General features: G+C 55.8%; 1 protein-coding gene across 1 annotated transcript; it reads left to right on the top strand.

The window, feature by feature from the left end:
* Positions 1-6,668: 6,668 nt before the first annotated feature.
* ZNF579 (zinc finger protein 579) lies at positions 6,669-9,716 on the top strand. Its single transcript, XM_090260722.1, has 2 exons — positions 6,669-6,756; positions 7,629-9,716. Exon 2 carries the CDS (start codon positions 7,631-7,633, stop codon positions 9,311-9,313), a length of 1,683 nt encoding a protein of 560 aa, XP_090116848.1. The 5' UTR covers positions 6,669-6,756; positions 7,629-7,630; the 3' UTR covers positions 9,314-9,716.
* Positions 9,717-19,964: the final 10,248 nt, after the last annotated feature.

Below are 19,964 nucleotides of genomic sequence, written 5' to 3'. Positions count from 1 at the left end.
ATCCTGAGCTTCTCAGACTTGAGATGCCAGGGAGGTTGGTATGATCTATTGAGGCTGAAGGTGTGTACAGCCTGTGGTGCAATAATCCCACTGCTAGGCATAGACTCTAGAGAAACTCATGTTTCCGTGCCCTGTGAGACACATCTAACAACCTCGCAGCAGCGAAATGGACAGCCCCAAACTTGGAGCGACAATGCCTGTTTCTATGGTCCGAACGTTTGCATTCCCCCAAATCCATATGTTGAAATCCTAATTCCTACATGATGGTATTTGGAGGTGGGGCCTCTGGGAGTTGCTGCGGTCATGAGGGTGGAGCCCCTGTGAATGGGATTAGTGCCTTTATAGAAGCGGCTCAGCCTTCCCCCACATGAGGACACTGAAAGGAGGTGCCAGCCGTGAACCAGGAAGGGAGCCTCACCAGAAGGTGACCTTGGTGGAGTCTTCGTCCTGGACTTCCAGCCTCCAGAACTGTGAGCCATACATGCATGTTGTTTACGAGCTACCCAAGTGGTAGTATTTTGTTACAGCTGCCCAGACGGACTAAAACATTCATCAACAATATAGGGGCTAAATAAATGGCAGTGTATTGAGTGCGTACAGCTACATAGACTTGCAAAAAAGAAAGTCACAGAGAAGTCGGACGCAAGAAGCCAGATACATTCCTATAACGTTCAAGAACAAGCAAGACTAAAAACTGGAGTCATGTTTAGGATGCAGTGTAGATACCGAACCATTCAGGAAAGTAAGAAAGACATCCCCCCCACACACACACACACACAAAACTGAGTATAGTGGGATTGCACAGATTAAGCTGGGGATGGAACATGCCAGAACCTTCTATGGGCTCTGGAGTGATTGCCAACATTCCATTTCTTACCCTGGTGACCATTTTACAATTATTTGTTAAATTGTGCATTTATACAGTACCTTTTTAATCTATGTGTATATATTTCACAAGGACAAAAAATTTAAAGGAGGGAATATATATATATTTGGGGGGAGAGAAAACAAGAGCCCGGTTAGCCTTCAAGGAAGACTTTATGGCCTGGAGACCTACGATTGCCCATTTGAAGAGGACCTAGGTAAGCCCCTGGGTCCTCTCCACTCTGCCACCAACACCCAGGAACCAGGAGCCAGACTCATCCCCTTGGGGTTCAAAAAATACAAAAACAAAAACAAAAAAATCCACCTGCCTTGGCGAAACAAGACCCGCCCCCTTAGATACAGGCACCACCCCACGGACAAGACCCGCCCACTCGGGGACCTGCTCAACCTGGAGAGTTGAGCACCTGGAAAAGGGCCAGGGTTGTCATGGAGATGACTATGGAGTCAGGAGGCACAGCGCGCGCACACACACACCCGCAGTTTATACTCCAGTAGGAGGGGAGATAGGCGATCAGTGAGCAGTGGCAAGTAGTCTAATGCTTGTCGGCCATAAGCACAATGTTGAACTAAAAGTAGACTAAGGACTGGAGAGTGACAGCGGGGCTATTTTAGCCAGATGCGAGTCAGGGAAATACAGAAGCGCAGTCCAGGCAGGAGGAACGGCCCGTGCAAAGGCCCTGAGCCCGGAGAGAACAAAGGCGGCGGGGTGGCTGGAGCAGAGGGAGGCAGAGAGAGACGCATCAGCGGCGGGAAGCCCCAGAGGCCAGACACTAGAGCCTTTTAGGTCGGGGGCGAAGAGGGGGCCTGGGAAGAGTGAGCGCCCCCGGAGGGTATCCAGGCAGGAGGGATGCCTCTCTGGAGGATGGAACTGCACGGGGAGCAGGAGAGCCAATGAGGAGACACTGGCGGTGGGACCGGCAGCCAATCAGCCAATCAGCACGAGGCCCCGCCCCTTGCCCGGAGCCGGGTTCCCAGCCCAGGCGGGCCCCGCCCAGGCCCGTTTCTCACCTGGACCCGCGCCCCGCCTTCTCCCTGCTCCCCGCCACGGCCTCTCCTGCGTCAGGCGGTCCTCCACGTGGGTCCCACAGGAATTTCTCTGGAACGCTAATTGGATCATGTGACTCTCCAGCGTCAAACCTTGTGAATGGCTTCTCAGTGCACCAGGCACGCGTCCAGCATTCCGCCTGGACCAGGAGGCCCGACACAGCCGCTCGTGCAGCGCAGGCCTCTCTGCACCACGGGCCACTCAGCTGCCCCAATCCAAGGCCTGCGGTCTCCCCTGTTACAGAAACACGGGTGTCCAAAAACAAACCCCAGAGTTTGCGGCTTGGGGATGGGGAAAAGGAAGCAGCTTTTAAGACCCCTTTGCATGCCTGGGGCTGGTTGCTAGTGTCTTTGTTATGCAAAATGGCTTTGATACGTCCAAGGCCCAAGAAGATGGGAGGGGTCTTGGACTGTGGGGTGGTGTGGAAGGAGCCTACAGAGCCTGCCTACGGTTCTGTGAATGGTCAGAACTGGGTGCAACACCCACTGCGTCAGAGAACGCGGTCAGGGATAGATAAGCACCTGCCGACAGTTTAGGTCGGGCTCTCGCTCTCTGGCTCTCTGGCTCGCTCTCGCGTGCTCCCTCCATGGGGCTTGGTAAAGGGGCCCTCTCCATGCGGTTTTAAGAAGCTGAGTTCTCCATGCGGTTTTGAGAGGACTCTCCAGGCTGCTGAAAAATAAAATAAAATGTAAGCCTTTATAGTTTGGATGATAAAATAACATGCACACCTCCTAGGTGTAGAATGCAAAGAACTGAAAACAGCCTTTCAAACAAAAAACTTGAGCACAGATGTCCCAACAGCACTCTTCACAATGGCCAAAAGGTAGAAACAACCCAAATGTCCCGCAGCCGAAGAGGAGATAAAGCACCCTATGGAATATTATTCAGCCAGTATAAAAAGGAATGAATTACTGATGCAGGCTACAAGGGTGGGTGAATCTCGACAAGGCCGTGCTAAGTGACAAGCCAGCTGTAAAAAAACCCATATCTCTGACTCCACTGGTAAATGTCCACAGTTTGCAAAGCCCGTAGAGAGAGGGCTGATCATTGGTTGCCAGGGGCTGGGAGGGGGAAGCAATGAAGAGTGACTGCTTTGGGGGTGATGATAAATGTCTGCAACTAGATGGTGGGTATAGTTCTACCCAATATTATGAATACAATTAATGCCACCACATTGTACACTTTAAAATGTAAACCAAACATTACATGTGTTTTACTCAATAACACACACACACACCCCAACACTACAACACATACCCATATGCTGACTCCCAGCTTTACAACATTAGCGATACAGCTCCACCTCCGCAGCCCCTCCACGCCCCGATTGCCTCTCCCTTCTCAAAGGTAACCCCTACTCAGAATTTGGTGTCATTGTTTCTACAAATGTTTTTATACTTTTACCCCAATCGTACATATACTTTTAAAAAAGTAGTCGGTTTGATTACTTGTCAGTGCACACGCCTGGGTTGTGGGCCAGGTCCCCAGTTGGGGGCGTGTGAGAGGCAACCGCACGTTGATATTTCTGTCCCTCTTTTTCTCCTTCTCTTCCCTCATCTCTAAAAATAAATAAATAAAATCTTTAAAAAATAAAAATACTATTATTGAGCTTTTAAATGTCACACTCCTGGCCGCTACCCTTTCTCCCATCTCTTTAGGAAATGTAGACTTATGGAGACTCACTAGCTTGGAAACCTTTAGCACCTCACTTTACCAGTCTCTGAAATGGGAGAGTCATGTACCCACCTCATAATCGTCAATGTAAGAAATATCCAGCCCCGGCTGGTGTGGCTCAGTTGGTTGGAGTGTTGTCCCGTAAACCAAAGGGTAGTGGGTTCAATTCGCAATCAGGGCACATGCTTAGGTTGCAGGTCAGTTCGCTGATTGGGGCACGTGCAGGCAACCAATTGGTGCTTCTCTGCCTCTCTCTCTCCTTCCCTTCCCCTCTCTCTAAAATCAATAAGTATGTCCTCAGGTGAGGATAACAAGGAGAAGGAGGAGAAGAAACATCTGAAGAAGAAGAGACCAGAATTCCCAGAAAATGTCCTATATCCAAAACCTCAACAGATTGAGAAAATACACCTTGTTTTATACATTACAATGAAAAGAGGAGGCATAAGTGGGTTACAAGAAATCCATTCGTGATAGATTAGGGAGGCGGGAGAAAGCAAAGCAGGGTGGGGGGACCTCTGGCATTGGACAAAAAGTAAAATGATAGACACATACTCTTACACAGGCGGCCACAGGATAGTTCAGTCAACAACCAACAAGATAACAAGGAGGAGATTTGTGGTCTCCCTCCGGTGCGGTGTCTGTGCTTTGAAGGGTCCGGCAAAAGGAAATCTGACATTCCAAAGACATGTTATCATAAACGCAAAAAGACACCAGACAGGCTCCGTGAAGGGAAAGATTGGGTTTTGTCACGGGAAGACTCTAGCCTAGGACATGACTGCCCACCGTGACCTACTTTTAGTTAGAAAGTTTTTATTTATTTATTTATTTATTTATTTAGAATTCCCTGCTGTTCACTGGCCATCCCTTCTGCTCCGCCCCCTACCACATGGAGAGGCTCAACTCTGCCCTTGGAAGAGTGCCAGAGACAGGAAAAGGGAAGGGAAGGCGGAAGAAGGAAGCAGAGCTCGAGGGTCAGTAGCCACATGCCTCACCGACCCATAGCTGCCCCTCTCTCTCCATCTCCCTCCACCCCACCTTTGTTTCAGGCTGCTAAGCTAAAGGCCAAGGGCTGGAGCTGGGGGAGGTAACTGGGCAGGATCTTATCCCAGCGCCCAGCCCACCGCCACCAGAAGAAAGCTAGCCAACCAGGCAACAGCCCAACTCCTGTTGCTAAAGGGATCCCCTTAGGTCTCTAAGTTTGTAAGACCATCACGCAGGCCTCCCGCTGAGCTCGTCAGGTTTCGTGCGTCGGCTCTTTCCAGTCACATGAAGCAGGGAGAAACAGATGGGCTGGTCATTGACAAGCACACGGGGCGTCAGCTGTTACTCACTTGACTCTTATTTTGATCAGCCTCCACTTCTTTTGCCTTGACTCCATGGAGTGTGGAACATAGTCACAAAGTTGCAAGTTCGGACAGTACAGAGAAACAGAGTGCAGGAGGTTCCGGTTCTGGGGTTCAGACAATGTTACGAGTTCGCTCTCTCTCCCTTCAGGTCTCAGCCCTCAGATGAGCGCAGACAGAACAGGCTTCGCTGTCCCGCACCTCCCATTCCTTCTCCCCTCCACGTTATCACTCGGAGCCTTTCCATACTTTTGCACAGCAAGCTTCCTCATCCTTTGTTTTTAATCCTCACCTGAAGACACGTTCATTGATTTTTTTTTTTTTTTTTAGAGGGAGAAACATCCATCTGTTGCCTCCCATAAGAGCCCTGACTGAGGCTCAAACCCACAAACATTTGGTATATGGGACGGCTTTCCACCCAATGGAGCAACCCAGCCAGGACTTCCCAATCCTTATTTAATGGACACATAGCATTCCACTGGGTGGGTCAATCACAGTTTATTACCCATATCCCCATCAATGGGCGTTTAGCTAGTGTCCAGTGTTCTTGCAGTGATTGGCAATACTGCGAGGATTAAATCCTGGTCCAGGCAGCGATTCGCATGTCTCTGAGCTCATCTGTCTAATGACTAAGTTCCTGGAGCTGCTCACTAGCTGAGGCTGTTGCAGATTTTACTCTCCCAAGCCATACACGAACGGCCTCTTTCCCACACTCTTACAGCCATGTTGGAGCGTGTACTTATCCTTGAGCAAATGGCGTCAAGTGTGGTGTGTCACATGGCTTTTCTGCTCAACTTCAGGTGTTCGAGATGTGGCCCCATTGGCACATTTCTATTTGCTCCTTCTTCCCATTCCCAACCCTTGGCTTTTATCCTGCAGATTTCAGCTGAAACGTGGTTGCCTCCAAGAAGCCCTCAGGGATCACTCTCCAAGTGCGAGCTCAGCATAGTGCCTTCCCTGTTCTCTGTGTATTCCCCATGCATGTTGTTGGCTGCATTCGGGCCCACTCTCCAGGCGGGTGGCTGGATCTGCGTCAGCTCCCTGCAGACAGCATCCAAGCACCCCCGTCTTTGCCTCTGTAGCTCCAGCACCAAGGACAGATCCAGCCCACAGTAGGTGCTCAGTCAGTATTGGTGGCTTAGGATCAAGTGAATGTAGGTAGCAAAATATTTGCAGCGCTGTCTTACAGTAGGTGCTCAGTTAACCCTGATCATTTAGGATTGAACGCGCGTGGCGGAGCTTATCACGGGGCAGAAACTTTAGGCTGGGAGAAGGCAGAGCCGCTTGCTCGGGCAGCCACGTGAAGGCTGGAGTGAGGTTCTAATGCGAAGGGTCGGTGTTTTCCCTGAAGCCTCTGTCATTGCCTCACTCATCCCCCTCCCCTGGCCACCCCCTCCCCCAACACAGTGCCTGGCACAGGCCGGACCTGATAAATGTGTGTTTGTTGAAGGAATGAATGAATACGTGTGTCTGTTTTGAGGGGAGACCAGGCCCCCAGCTGCTCCTCCCTCCGGGATCCCGGAGGACGGCCCCCAGCTCCTCCCGCTCCAGGACCCCGCAGCCCCCGCCGCCTTCCTGCCTCGCCCCCCGGGTCCCCTCGCCCTCCCGCTTCCGGCTTCCCAGCCGGTCTTTCCTCTCTCGGGCTGGGAGGGAAGGCGGGTTTCCGGGGGGACGGCTTAGGCAGTGACACCGAGCCCAGGCTCCTGCGCCCCGCCTTTCCCCACGCTACGCTCGGCCCTCCCTCCCTCCCCGCCACCACCGTCCACTCGGCGGCCGCGGGGAAGGAAGAAAGGCGCAGAGGAGGCCGAGGTAAGCGCCGGGCGCCCCGCGATCGGGGGCCCAGTCCAGGCTCCGGGCGCAGGAATCTGCGCGGCCTCCTGCCGGGCCCCAGTGCTGCAGATCATGCCTGGGACGGGCAGGCTGGGCCCAGCGGGGAGACCAGCCCCCAGGGGGCCCTAGGGACCCCCCGGCAGCCTTCCTCGGGAGTCCGAGAGCCTGGCCCTCAGCCTGCTCCTCCCCCGGGAATTCTGGCAGCTGGGTCCCCAGCCCCCGCCTCTGCCTTGTGGGGGAGCCCAGCCCCCTCCCCGAGCCCTCCCCACCCCTGACCCAGGAACCCCTACCCTCCACGTCTGGGGGGGGGGGTCCAGCTTCTGCACCCCAGTCATCTCCCGGAGCCCGGGTCCCAGCGCCCAGCCCCGACCTCCCTCAATCCCAGGAGTCGCGGCCCCCAACCCCCTCCGGGCTCAGACCCAAGTCCGAGCCCTCCTCCCCCGGCGGCTCCCGGCCCCGGCGCCTGGGCACCCACACCGCACTTCCGGGGCCTCCGGATCCTGACTCCCACCCGCTCTCCGCCAGCCCCTCCCGAAGCGGGGCCCGCGGGGGGGAAAGCGGTCGCTGACGCTGTCCCCTGTGTGTCCCCTCCTGTCTGGACCTCCGCCTGTGCTCCGTGTCCCTGTCCGTGTCCCTGTCCCTCCCTGCCCGGCTCCCCCGGTGCTGAGCTCCGGGTTTACACCGTGCAAACCTCTTTGTTTCCGCTTCGCCTCTGCCCCTGCTGGTGTCCTGCCCTCTGTGGCCCACCGCCCTGTCTGTCTGGCTGTCTGTCTGTCTCCACCCTTCTGTCTCTCCTGCTGTCTCTGCGCCCCATCTCCCCATCTCCCCATCTCTCCCCTGTCTCCTCACAGGCATGGATCCGCAGCCCCCTCCACCCGCCCAGGGCAGCCCACCTCACCGCGGCCGAGGCCGGGGCCGGGGCCGGGGCCGGGGCCGGGGTCGGGGCCGAGGCCGGGGCCGGGGGGCTGCTGGAGCCCCCCGGGCGCCGCTGCCCTGCCCCACCTGCGGCCGCCTCTTCCGCTTCCCCTACTACCTCTCGCGCCACTGGCTGAGCCACTCGGGCCTGCGACCCCACGCCTGCCCGCTGTGCCCCAAGGCCTTCCGCAGGCCCGCGCACCTGTCGCGCCACCTGCGCGGCCACGGACCGCAGCCCCCGCTGCGCTGCGCCGCCTGCCCTCGCACCTTCCCGGAGCCCGCCCAGCTGCGGCGCCACCTGGCGCAGGAGCACGCGGGCGGCGGGGTCGAGCTGGCCATCGACAGGGCGGCCAAGGAGGCGGCCGAGCCCGGCTGGGGCCCGCAGGACGACGACGACGAGGACGACTCCGAGCAGCCCAGCACGGCCGCCGCGGGCGCCCCGGAGGAGGAGGCGGCGTGGCCCGAGACGTGGCCCGCGGGGGAGCCTGACGCGCCGGTGGTCCCCACGAGCGCCGAGCCCCGCGAGTCGGAGACCCCGGAGGCCGAGGCAGGCGCGGCGGAGCTGAGGGCCGAGCTGGCGCTGGCGGCCGGGCGACAGGAGGAGAAGCAGGTCCTGCTCCAGGCCGACTGGACGCTGCTGTGTCTCCGCTGCCGCGAGGCCTTTGCCACCAAGGGCGAGCTGAAGGCGCACCCGTGCCTGCGCCCCGAGAGCGAGCAGGAGGGCGAGGGGGGCCCCCCGCCGCGCCCCAAACGCCACCAGTGCCCCATCTGCCTCAAGGCCTTCGCCAGGCCCTGGTCGCTGTCCCGCCACCGGCTGGTCCACTCCACCGACCGCCCCTTCGTGTGCCCGGACTGTGGCCTGGCCTTCCGCCTCGCCTCCTACCTCCGCCAGCACCGCCGCGTGCACGGCGCGCTCAGCCTGCTGGCCCCGCTGTCCTCGGCGGGCAAGAAGGACGACAAGGCCTCGGGCGCACGGAACTCAGGGAAGGGGCCCGAGGGCGGCGAAGGGGCTGAGTGTGGGGAGGGGGGCGCAGGGGGGCAGAACGGAGACGAGGCGGCCCCGGCCCGTCCTCCCGCGGGGGAGCCCCGCTTCTGGTGCCCGGAGTGCGGCAAAGGATTCCGGCGCCGGGCGCACCTGCGGCAGCACGGGGTGACCCACTCGGGGGCGCGCCCCTTCCAGTGCGTGCGCTGTCAGCGCGAGTTCAAGCGGCTGGCTGACCTGGCCCGCCACGCGCAGGTGCACGCGGGGGGCCCGGCCCCGCACCCGTGTCCGCACTGCCCGCGCCGCTTCTCGCGCGCCTACAGCCTCCTGCGCCACCAGCGCTGCCATCGTGCTGAGCTGGAGAGGGCGGCCGCGCTGCAGGCGCTCCAGGCCCAGGCCCCGCGGTCGCCCCCGCCGCCCCCTCCCGCGGGGCAGGACGAGGAAGGGCTGCCCCTGCCCGTCGCACACATCAAGGAGGAGCCGCCCTCCCCGGGGACCCCACCCCAGTCACCGCCGGTCCCCCCTGTCTTCCTCAGCGCCTCCTGCTTCGACAGCCAAGACCACTCAGCCTTCGAGATGGAGGAAGACGACGTTGACAGCAAAGCGCACCTGCGAGGGTTGGACGGCCTGGCCTCCTGACCCTCACAGGCACCCTCGCCCCTCCAGTTGGCCCCCCGTTTGCAATATGGAGAAGAGAAGCTAAAGGGGAGACACCCCTCCACTTGCCCACCCCACCCCTCTGAGCCCTGACACTAAGGAGGGGGGGCCTGGGCCACCCCCCTTCCCCTCCCCCACCCCCAGGTCCCCGATGCTGGTTAGGAGCGGCTCACCCAACCCGTGTCTGAGGCAGGACCACTTGGAAAATGAGGGGCAGGACATTGGCCAGAAGGATGGAGACTGGGGGACCCCCTGCCGGCTGCCCTCTTTGTACACACTGGACACCATCCCCTCTGTGGAACTGCCAGACCCTGGGGGGTCCCCGGTGAGCAAAGGTCCGTCCCTGTCCCTTTGTCTGTCTGTGAATAAATGTGAGTTCGTGAGACGACGGAGTGGGGCTCTCTGTGGAGGTGGGAGCTGGCAAGAGTGGCCTGGGTGAGCCCGGGTCTGTCCGGAAGGCTCTGAACTTGGGTTCAGGGCGGGCAGGCAGCAGAGCTTGGTCACACGAGGTGCATAGGAGCAGGAGAGACAGGTTACCACCTGCCTGGGAGACTTCGGGGAGCCCCAGCTCCCCCCCTCACCCCCGGAACCCTGCATGTGCGCTCAGTCAGCAAACATGTACCAGGCACAGTGCTGACCTCTGAGATTCTGACGACGGTGCCACTGGCCCCCCTAAGAGCAACCAAAAGCCTATTTTTTAAATTTTTATTTATTGATTTGAAAGAGAGAGAAACATGGATCTGCTGTGCCACTTATTCATGAATTAATTGGCTGCATCTTGTATGTGCCCTGACCGGGGATCGAACCCACAACCTTGGTGTATGGGGACGGTGCCCTAACCAGCTAAGCTACCCAGCCAGGGAGGAGCTGGAATTCTAGATCTGTCCAAGACGGCTTAGCCAGGAGCCACCCACGGCTATCTCCATTTAAATTGAGAATAAATCAGTTTAAAACAAAATCGAGCAAGATTCCAAGTTCAGTTCCTCAGTCACCGTAGCCCCCTGGACTACTCTGTTGGATGGCAGAGATGGAGAAAGTTCTGTCGTGGCTGAGACACCACCTGAGATAATGAGCAACTAGCATCAGGTCCTGATAAGGGCTCCGGAGGAAACTGCAGGGCAGGGAATGACGGGCATGCCAGGGAGGGCGGGGCTGTGGTGAGGAGACTTCTGACCCAAGTGGAGGAGCAGGCGTGGGAAGAGCTCTGGCAAAGGCCATGAGGTGGGCGGGCTCTGGATGCTAGAGAAACGGAGGAATTGGGGGTGGAAAGGGTCCTTTTCCACAAATCCTCTGGGTGCTTTTTATTTTATTTTATTTTATTTATTTATTTTTAGAGAGAGGGGAACGGAGAGAGAAAGAAGGAGAGAAACATCACTGTGTGGTTGCCCCTTGCGCACCCCCAGCTGGGCACCTGGCCCACAGCCCAGGCCTGTGCCCTGACTGAGAATCGAACTGGCGACCCTTAGGCTCACAGGTGGGCGCTCCATCCACTGAGCCACACCAGCCAGGGCTTTTTAAAAATTTTTATACAAGTGTTCAGGTCCTAGGACTGGAGGGAAGAAGATTGTGTCCAAGCGAATCTTCCTGAAAACCCTTCTCATTTCTTCTGTGGACGCCCTACCTTCCCCCAGCGCCTTCCATGGCTGTCTCCTGACATGGCCACTTGGGTATCGTCACACCTGCAAGGCCAGCAAACGAAGGGTGGGACCTTCCCTGCTTCCGGGCCTCAGGAGGGAAGGGCTTTTCCCTGGTATGGTGAAAAGAGCAGGCCACAGGAGCGGGGTGGGGAGCGGAGTGACGGTGGCCGAGGGTCAGGGAGCAGAGCTTCACAGGGTCGCGTGTCCGAGACTGCACGCATCTTGGCTGAGCCCTCGGCACGGTGCCCGGCATGGAGTAAGCGCCCTGTACGTGTTAGCCGGTGTGATTGTCATTGTGCTCGCTACCACCCCGGGATGGAGGTTGGGGACAGAATGATAGTGAGACCAGCTGGGCACCTGTCCTCACGGGGATTACAGACCAGCGGAGGAGATGGGAAATAATAAAATAGTGACACAAAGAAATTAGGGTTGCTGAACAAAACCAGGTCTCCCATACACTGGACCCCGCAGCCTCAGGCACTGGGGCGATGGGCCCTGGGGTCTGCTTTCATGGCGTCAAAGCCACCTCCCTCTCCAGGAACCTTTAGGGGCTCCTCATTGTCACAGCCGAATGGGGGCCACCATTTAGGGAGCACCTGCCATAGCCAGACGCCTGTTCACCGCAATCCGCAGGACGGAGCCTGCTGAGGGAGGGAATTCAATAAGAGCCCCATTTACAGAAGGGGCACATGGAGGATTCAGGCTCAGAAGTCGCTTGTCCTATTCCTGGAGTCATTGCTAGGAAATGGGCCCTTTGTGGAGAGGACAGAAGACACCTGGGGGAGGTTCTTGCTATTGCCCCAGGGTGGCACAGCCTGGGTCTCAGGCAGGCCTCAGCACCCCGTTGGGAACTAGGGAGCATCCTCCCCACACCCTCAGACAGGAAGTCCCTCGTCCAGGATCCCGTGGCTAGGAAGTGGCGGACGTGGGATTTGAACCCAGGCTGCACCAGCTCTGTGCCCTGAACCCCTGACCAGGCTGATGTAACCCTCGTGATCCGCTCCCAGCCATACAACCCACCTTCCAAGGCCCCTCCCTACACCCAGGCTGGTCTCCCAGACCCAAGATACGCCCCCACCATGGGTTTGCCCACCACCATCCCCCCTCCCACATGCCTACACATCCTTAAGGACCCGCTGCCTCCGGGGAGAAACACCCTTAGAACAAAAGACAGTTTTTAGGATGAGAAAACCAGGGTCCTGGTATGTGGCACAGACTCAGGATCTGACATAGCAACCAAATGGCGATGGTTATTACGGAGTCTTACAGATGTGCTCTCAGTCACGTTTGTTCACAATACTACCAAACGCACGTTCTGAGTCTTTATCTTGTGTTTCTTTCTAATGGGGTTCCATGGATTCGTTTAGTTAACCTTCCCCATTAGATAGAGACTATTATGGGCTCCTCTTTTTTTCCCCTTAAACGACGTCATTGAGGTATTGATTTACATGCCACAAAATTCCCACAAAATTCACTCGCTGTAAATGTACGATTCAATCCTGTTCTTGAACATTTCCATCACCCCTAAAAGATCTCATGCACGTTAATAAGTCACTTCCCGTTCCCAGTTCCGGATCTAGGCAACCACTACTCTACTCTCTGTCTCTCTAGATTTGCCTTTTGTTGACATTTCATAGAAATGGATCACACTACATGTGGCCTTTTGAGTCGAACATCCTTCACTTAGCATAATGTTTTTATAAATTTTATTTGTTTTTAGAGAGAGGGGAAGGGAGGGAGAAAGAGAGGCAGAGAAGCCATCAGTGTGTGGTTGCCTCTCTCATGCCCCAACTGGGGACCTGGCCAGCAACCCAGGCGTGTGCCCTGACTGGGAACTGAACCAGCGACCCTTTGGTTCACAGGTCGGTGCTCAATTCACTGAGCTGCAGCAGCCAGGGCATTGTGTAATGTCTTTAAGGACTATCTATGTTGTAAATTGTATCAGTACTTTACAGTATCCCCTCACTTATTGTGAGTATTACGTTCTAGACACCCCCCCCCGTGAAGTAGGAACCTTACATTTATTCTACATTCTTAAACCTACGTAACTTTAACAACATATGTGTATAGTACCACAAAGTCCCACGATATAGCGAAAAATCCACGATAAATAATTAAATATACTATTTTTTTAAATCCTGCGACACAGTGGGGCCGCGATAAGTGAACCACGATATAGCGAGGGAGTACTGTATTCCTTTTTTATGGTTGAACAATATTCCATTGTATGGATGGACCACATTTTGTGTATCCATCCATCTGTTGATGGATGTCTGGATTATGCCGACCTTCAGCCATGGTAGGTAGTGCTGCTATGAACATGCACGTACAAGTCTTCCTACAGACATATGATGCCATCTCTCTTGGGCAGTTCCTGGGAGCGGAATTGCCAGGCTATGTGGGAGTTTTATGATGAACACTTTAAGAAATTTCCACTTTTCCAGGGTGGGTGTACCACTTCCAGTGCTACTGGTGATGTATGAGGGGTCCCCCATACATCACCACAGGGGCTCCTTTTCCTTGGGAAGGAAATTCAGGTGCCAGGATTAGAACTGATCTGCCCCAGGTCACATGGCTAGGAAGCAGCCAATCTGGACAGGACCCAGACGTGTGATTCAAAGCCTGTGCTGTTAACCCTTTTACAAGGATTCGTTTTTACTGCCCTTCATTCATTCAACCTAAAACCCTTTATTGGGGACCTAAAGTGCTCAGAGGTGGGAGAAGCCCCAGTGGATGAGTAGACGAGGTTACATTCTGGGTTGGAGAGATGATGATTCAGGCCCCACTGTGTGCTGGGCGCTGTCCCTGGTGCTGAACACCCGCAGGTGCGTGCGACAGACGCAGAGCCCTCCCCACGCGGGGCTCCCATTCTGGTGGGAGGAGACAGACACGGGAGCCCAGGCGGCCAGTGAATGACCAGGCAGCTCCGGAGGGGACATGTGCCGTGGAGAAAGATGACGGGGGCGTGTCTCAGGGGAGGACAGGGCTGCTGCGAAGGGCCTGGCTGGGACTGGGACGGGCGTTGTCGGGGATCAGAGAGACCAAGGAGACTGGAGGGCGCGTGAGGGAAGGAGGGTGTAACGGGGGGATGGGGAAGGGGTGTAAGGGGTGGTGTCTGGGTATGTAAGGCCTCACGAGGACTCTGGTTTCTGCTCCGGGCGAGATGGGACAGACCTCCGGGGGCACTCCTGCCGAGGCTGGCGGAATTTTGCTTCCCTTTTTCCTTTTAACGTTTTATTATGAAAATGTAAAGAGAGGTAAACATGGAAAGCATAGCAGAGTGACTACCTATCTGCTCACTCAGCTCGACTCTACCATGAGCTTTAGGCTGTATTTGCTTCGTAATGAGCCTGCCCGTCTGCCCACCCTTCGATCTATCTCTTTAAAAACTTATAAACATTCCTGACCCATGTGGCTCAGTTAATTCAGCATCACCCTGCAGGGTGAAGGGTCACTGGTTCAGCTCCCGGTCGGGGCACGCGCCCGGGTTGCGCTTTCAGTCCCATCAATGTCTCTCTCTCTCTCTCTCTCTTTCCTTCTCTCTAAAAATAAATACATAAACTACTAAAGAACTTCACAAATATTATGATTTAGATTGGCGTTGGGTTCACCGCAAAACTGAGTGGAATTACAGATGGTTCCTATACATCTATCTTTAAAAAGTTATTTCAAAGCCATTTGCAAATACCAGTGCCTGTCACCCCGAACGCTCAGCAGGCTATCACCACAAGCCAGCAAATATTTATTTAGGCTTCTGATCCTCGGCGACATTTAAATACAGTGAAATGCATACGTTTCACAGGTTTCCCTCTGACCGCTCTTGAGAAGACACACCTGAGTAGTACGAGCCCCTCTCCTGGGCAAAAGTCCTCTTAAAAGCCCACCTGGCTCTCTATTTTAAGTAACCTCTTCCTTTTGGAATCGTCTGGATTTACAGAGAAGTTCCGGTGTAATGCAGACTTCCTGGGAACCCCTCGCCCAGGCTCCCTAACGTTATCCTCCCCACTCCCGACCCCCGTTCCTGTGGCCCATCCGGCAAAACCAAGAAGCCAGCCCAGGCAGAAAGTTTCCCACCACATGCTACCCTTTCCTCGGATTTCACGCATTTCCCCCTCATGTCTGTGTCCCGCCCAGGGTCCTACAAGGCCTGAATATCAGCTCCGGGGTCGTTTCTCAGACTTGCCTTGGTTCTTGGTGACCTTGGCCATTTTGAGGAGTCCTGGGGACCAAGACCCCACCGGGGGAGCACAGCACTCTGCCCCCTGCTCTCAGGAGTGCGCAGCTGTCTCGTGACTGATCACTCTTGTCAACCTGGATCACCTGGAGGACAACAGCATGAGGTTTGCAGGTTTCTCCACTGCAACGGGGTCCCTCCCCTCCCAAGCCCCGCTCTGTAGCTAAGTCACTAAGCGTAGCCCCTGTGCAGGGGAGGGGAACTGAGCCCCATCTCCTCCGGAAGTCTCCCGAATACATTAAAGAAAAAATTCTTCCGTCCCTTTAGCTTCTGCCTATTTATTGATTTATTCAATCATTTATTTGTATGCACTCATAGATATTTATTTTATCCTTCAGGCCATAGTCAAATATGATGTTATTTCATATAATCATACCTTATAATCCAATGCAAGATTATTAATTTCATATAAACATATATTAGTTCAATATAATAATCTTTATTTTATATAAATATGTAATCTAATATGACATTATCCATTTCATATATAAGTATATTATATTGCCATATGATGTCATTCATTTTATATAAATATCTATGATATACTGAAGGGGCATTATTTACTTCACATATTATTGTTTGATACAATGTTACTTGTTTTATACAAATTTGTCTTATCATCTGATACAATGTTATTTATTTGTCTGAAGTCCGCCTGCTTTTAATGCGTGCCCGGCGCCACCAAGAGCAAAGAAGGCAGAGCAGGGGCTTCTGGCTGCCGCGTGACGGGAGATGGGACTTCCGTCAGGGGAACATGGAGGGCTTCTAGGAGGAGTGATTGAGACCTGATTCAGATGTGCTAGGGAGCTGAGCTCGAGTCAGGAGCTGGGACAAACTCCTTTTTATTATTATTATTTTATTAATTTATTTTTAGAGAGAGGGGAAGGGAGGGAGAGAAGCGTCCATGTGTGGCTGCCTCCTGTGCGCCCCCAGCTGGGGACCCGGCCCGCAGCCCAGGCCTGTGCCCTGACTGGGGATCGAACTGGCGACCCTTTGGTTCGCAGGCTGGTGCTCATCCACTGAGCCACACCAGCCGGGGCTTTTTTATTTTTTATTTTTTCTAGGACGTTTGTGTTTTTAAAGCTGGGACATGGACACAAGGAAGCGCTTCACATCAAAGCAACAAGAGGGAGCCTGGGCAGGGCTGCGGTCAGCTCACTGAGAAATAAAAGTCACAGGAACAGAAGTGAGCCCAACACTGGAGAGTCGGAGAGCAGGAGGCCTTGGAGACAGGATCGGGGGGTGAGCCCGGCGCAAGCTGCTGCTGCCCCACTGCTCCCCTGGTTGCAAGTCAGTGGGGGGGGACCCTTAGAGTCAGGAGATGAGCACCTGTTGCGGGAGAGAGGCATGGGCGGTCTCCAGAGAAGGGGCGCATGCCCAGACTGCTTTTGCAAGGGGCTCCGAGGCTCCCAGGGGGTGGCCAGCTGCCCGGGGACACCCCGCCATACAGAGCGGCGACCTCCCTCCCGTGTCCAGGCCCCATGGCACTACCCACCCCTGCTCCCAGCCTCCGGGGCCGGTGGTTTGGAATTCAGCCTCAGAGGCCAAGCCCTGGGCCTCCTTATCTCGCCACACCCGGCACTGTGCCTGGCACGGACTCGAGCTCCATAAATATTTGCTGCCACTCAGCCGGCGGCCCGAGCCGCAACCCCGCATCCCCCTTTACCGCCTCCTGGCCTGGGCCCAGCTGTGCCCTCCTCCCAATCAGCTCTTCTGTCTCAGGAAGAGATGGGGGCCAGCAAGAAGTAAGTGACCCACCCAAGGTCACCAGGAGAGGGAGGGCAGAGCGAGAGAGAGAGAGAGAGCGAGAGAGAGAGAGAGAGAGAGAGAGAGCGTACGTGCTGGGGAACCTCCAGACTCCTTTGATGGCATGTCGCCCGCATTAGCTGGTCCCATCCTCACTGCCACCGTCAGTCCCCAGCACAGGTGGCCTTGGACGGACAGTTGTCTTTGCCTGGAACGACCCCCCACGGTTCCCTTCAGGCCTCCCTTCGACTGCCCCTCGGAGGCCCTCCCTGCTTCCGTCTACAGTTCAGCTCCATCCACCCCCTGCGGGAGGCAGGCTCCAAAGACAGCGCTGAGATCCCTGCTGCCCGCTGCAGCCACGTCACCCCGCCCCCCGCCCCATGCTCCCGCCCGAGGGTCACCTAGGCACTGCTCCGAGGGGACATGGCGATGGAACTGAGGCTCCCAGTCAGTTGACTCGGAAACGGAGATGACCGTTTGGTGGGCCTGGCCTAATCAGGTGACTCCTCAAACGGGACCGGGCTCCTCCTGGAGAGGGACTGGAAGTGTGAGACCCTCGTCGCGCCTGCCTGGGCTCCTGCCTCACAGCAGCCGTGAGCTAATAAGGGGGTGCTGTCTGCAGCTGCTGCCAGGGGTTGGGGGAGGGCGAGGGTCTCTTGAGCAGTGAGAATACTCTGTATGATGCTATAAAAATGGATACATGTCATTATACGTTTGTCCAAACCCATAGAATGTGCCGACCCCTAGAGAGAACCTAATGTCAACTCCGGACTTGGGGTCACAACGACGTGTCCCCATAGGGTCATTGATTGTGACAAATACACCGTCTGGTGGGGGGTGTTGCGGACGCGGCAGGCTGTGCATTTGTGGGGGGTGGGGGAGCGTAGTCAATCTCTACCTTCTGCCCAGTCTTGCTGTGAACAAAAACCTGCTCTAAAAAAATAAAATGTATTAACTTCAAAAAGAAATAAAATGCAAACGAAGAAAGGGGTGCTCGCTGAGGGCTGTTCCGTGACGATTACTGAACAGCATTGTGTTCCACGGTTGCCGGGGAGGAGAGCCTCGAAATTTTCTGGACATCCAATCCGCCGCCCTCCCTGTGGCCTCTCACGAGGGACAGGGAGTTTTTTAATAGCTTGATTGAGATATAATTCCCGCCTTGCACAGTTCGCCCATTTAAAGGGAACAGCTTGTCCTGGCCGAGTAGCTCGGTTGGTTAGAGCGTCGTCCCCATACGCCAGGGTTGCGGGTTCGAGCCCCGGTCAGGGCGCGTACAAGAAGCAACTAGTGAATGCAAGAAAGAGGGAAACAGGTCGCTGTTTCTCCCTCTCTAAAATCATTAAATAAGAAAAATTAAAAACAATAAAATAAAGTGTGCAACTCAATGGCTTTAGGTGTGGCCACAGAGCTGCGACCATCACCGTGAATATTTTAGAACATTTCCATCACCCTAGAAGGAAACACCGCACCCCTGATATGCGCCCCACCCCACCCGTCCCATCCAGCCCTAGGCACCCGCCCCTGCCCTGCCATGGCCTCTGGTGTCTGAGGTTTGCCTTGGGGGGCAGAGGCTGCCAGGTCTGTCCTCTCTGCTGGATCCCCAGAACTGCACACCTGCCTGATACATCGTAGTGAGTGCTCCATAGTTACTGAACTAATGTTCCTTCTATTCGAATCCCGCTTAGGACTGTCTTCTGCTTGGAGGCCTCTTCCTCCGCAGCCACTGTCCCCGCAGGACTTCTCAGGGTCGACCCTGGGCTCCACTTTGTCACCTCCCTTAGAACAGGTCACGTCCTGCTTAATGATTGCCTGTCCCCTGTGCATGGCCCTGTCGGACTCCCCTGGGGCAGAGACAGCAGAGTCTGTCTGCTTGTCTCCGTCCCAGCTCAGGCCCCAGGAACTGCATGTTGAGTTTGACCAGAAACCAGAGCAGTCAGCAGCCTGGACAGCAGGCATGATACAGAGAGGCCCCGGGGGTCTGACGCGGGGAGTCCGGCCGTCGTGGTTTGAGTCCCAACTCTGCCAGGGACTGAACCGGGACACTGGGCAAGAGGTCTAATCTCCGTGACGGCCCCTTTCCTCAACTATAAAACGCAGCTAATAATAGGGCCGCTGTGAGGATTAGCCCAGCGCTGGAGCACACCGGGTTCAGTAAACACGCGCTATCATTACCGCTAAGCACGCGGATTTAGAAGCCATTACTAGGGCACTTCTCTGGGCCATCCGTCAGGCTCATCTTCACACACACATCTCCCGAGGACAGGGAGCAGGGACGCGGAGCCCCAGCTGGGAGTCCCTCTGTGTGCACAGTGTCCCCAGGACAGGGAGTGAGGACAGGGGGCCCTGGCTGGGAGCCCCTCCGTGAGCATAGAGTGTCCCCAGAACAGGGAGCGGGGACGTGGGCCCTGGCTGGGAGTCCCTCTCTGAGTGCTGAGTGTCAGGTGAGACGGTCGGGGCAGAAGGTGTCAGCTCCGGAGCCTGGCCTCCATCCCAGGGCAAAGGGAGCCATGAGAGGCCCCGGAGAAGGCAGGGTCAACCCTCTCCAAGTTGAGCGGGCACTTCAGGAGAGAGCGGCCACAGGCCCGGAGGAGGGTGGGTGGGGCCTTGGCCTGCAGCCCAGTGGACGGGCTGGAGGCAATAATTCTGAGCCCAGGTGTCCCGGCTTCTCGAGAGATCCAGCAGGGTCTGCTCTGCCCAGTGGTGTTTCCATTCTAATGGAATGCTGGGCGTTACCTGTTCTAATGAAGGGGACAACCTGGAGCCCCGAGGCAACTCTGAAACATCCAAAAGAAACAAGGGGGCCCTGGCCCGCTGGCTCAATGGGTAGGAGTGTCACCCCGAACACCAAAAGGTGTGGGTTCAATTCCCAGTCAGGACACCTGCCTGGGGCTGCGGATTCGATCCCTGTTGGGCGGATATGGGAGGCAACTGATCGATGTTTCTCTCTCACGTGGATGTTTCTCTCTCTCTCTCCTGCCCTCTCTCTCTGAAATCAATATATACATCCTTCCTCGGG

Source organism: Furipterus horrens, unplaced genomic scaffold (assembly GCF_987537825.1).
Source record: "Furipterus horrens unplaced genomic scaffold, mFurHor1.1.pri manual_scaffold_13, whole genome shotgun sequence".
In the NCBI taxonomy this organism is placed as follows: Eukaryota; Metazoa; Chordata; class Mammalia; order Chiroptera; family Furipteridae; genus Furipterus; species Furipterus horrens.
This window is presented reverse-complemented; position numbering and strand designations above follow the sequence as displayed.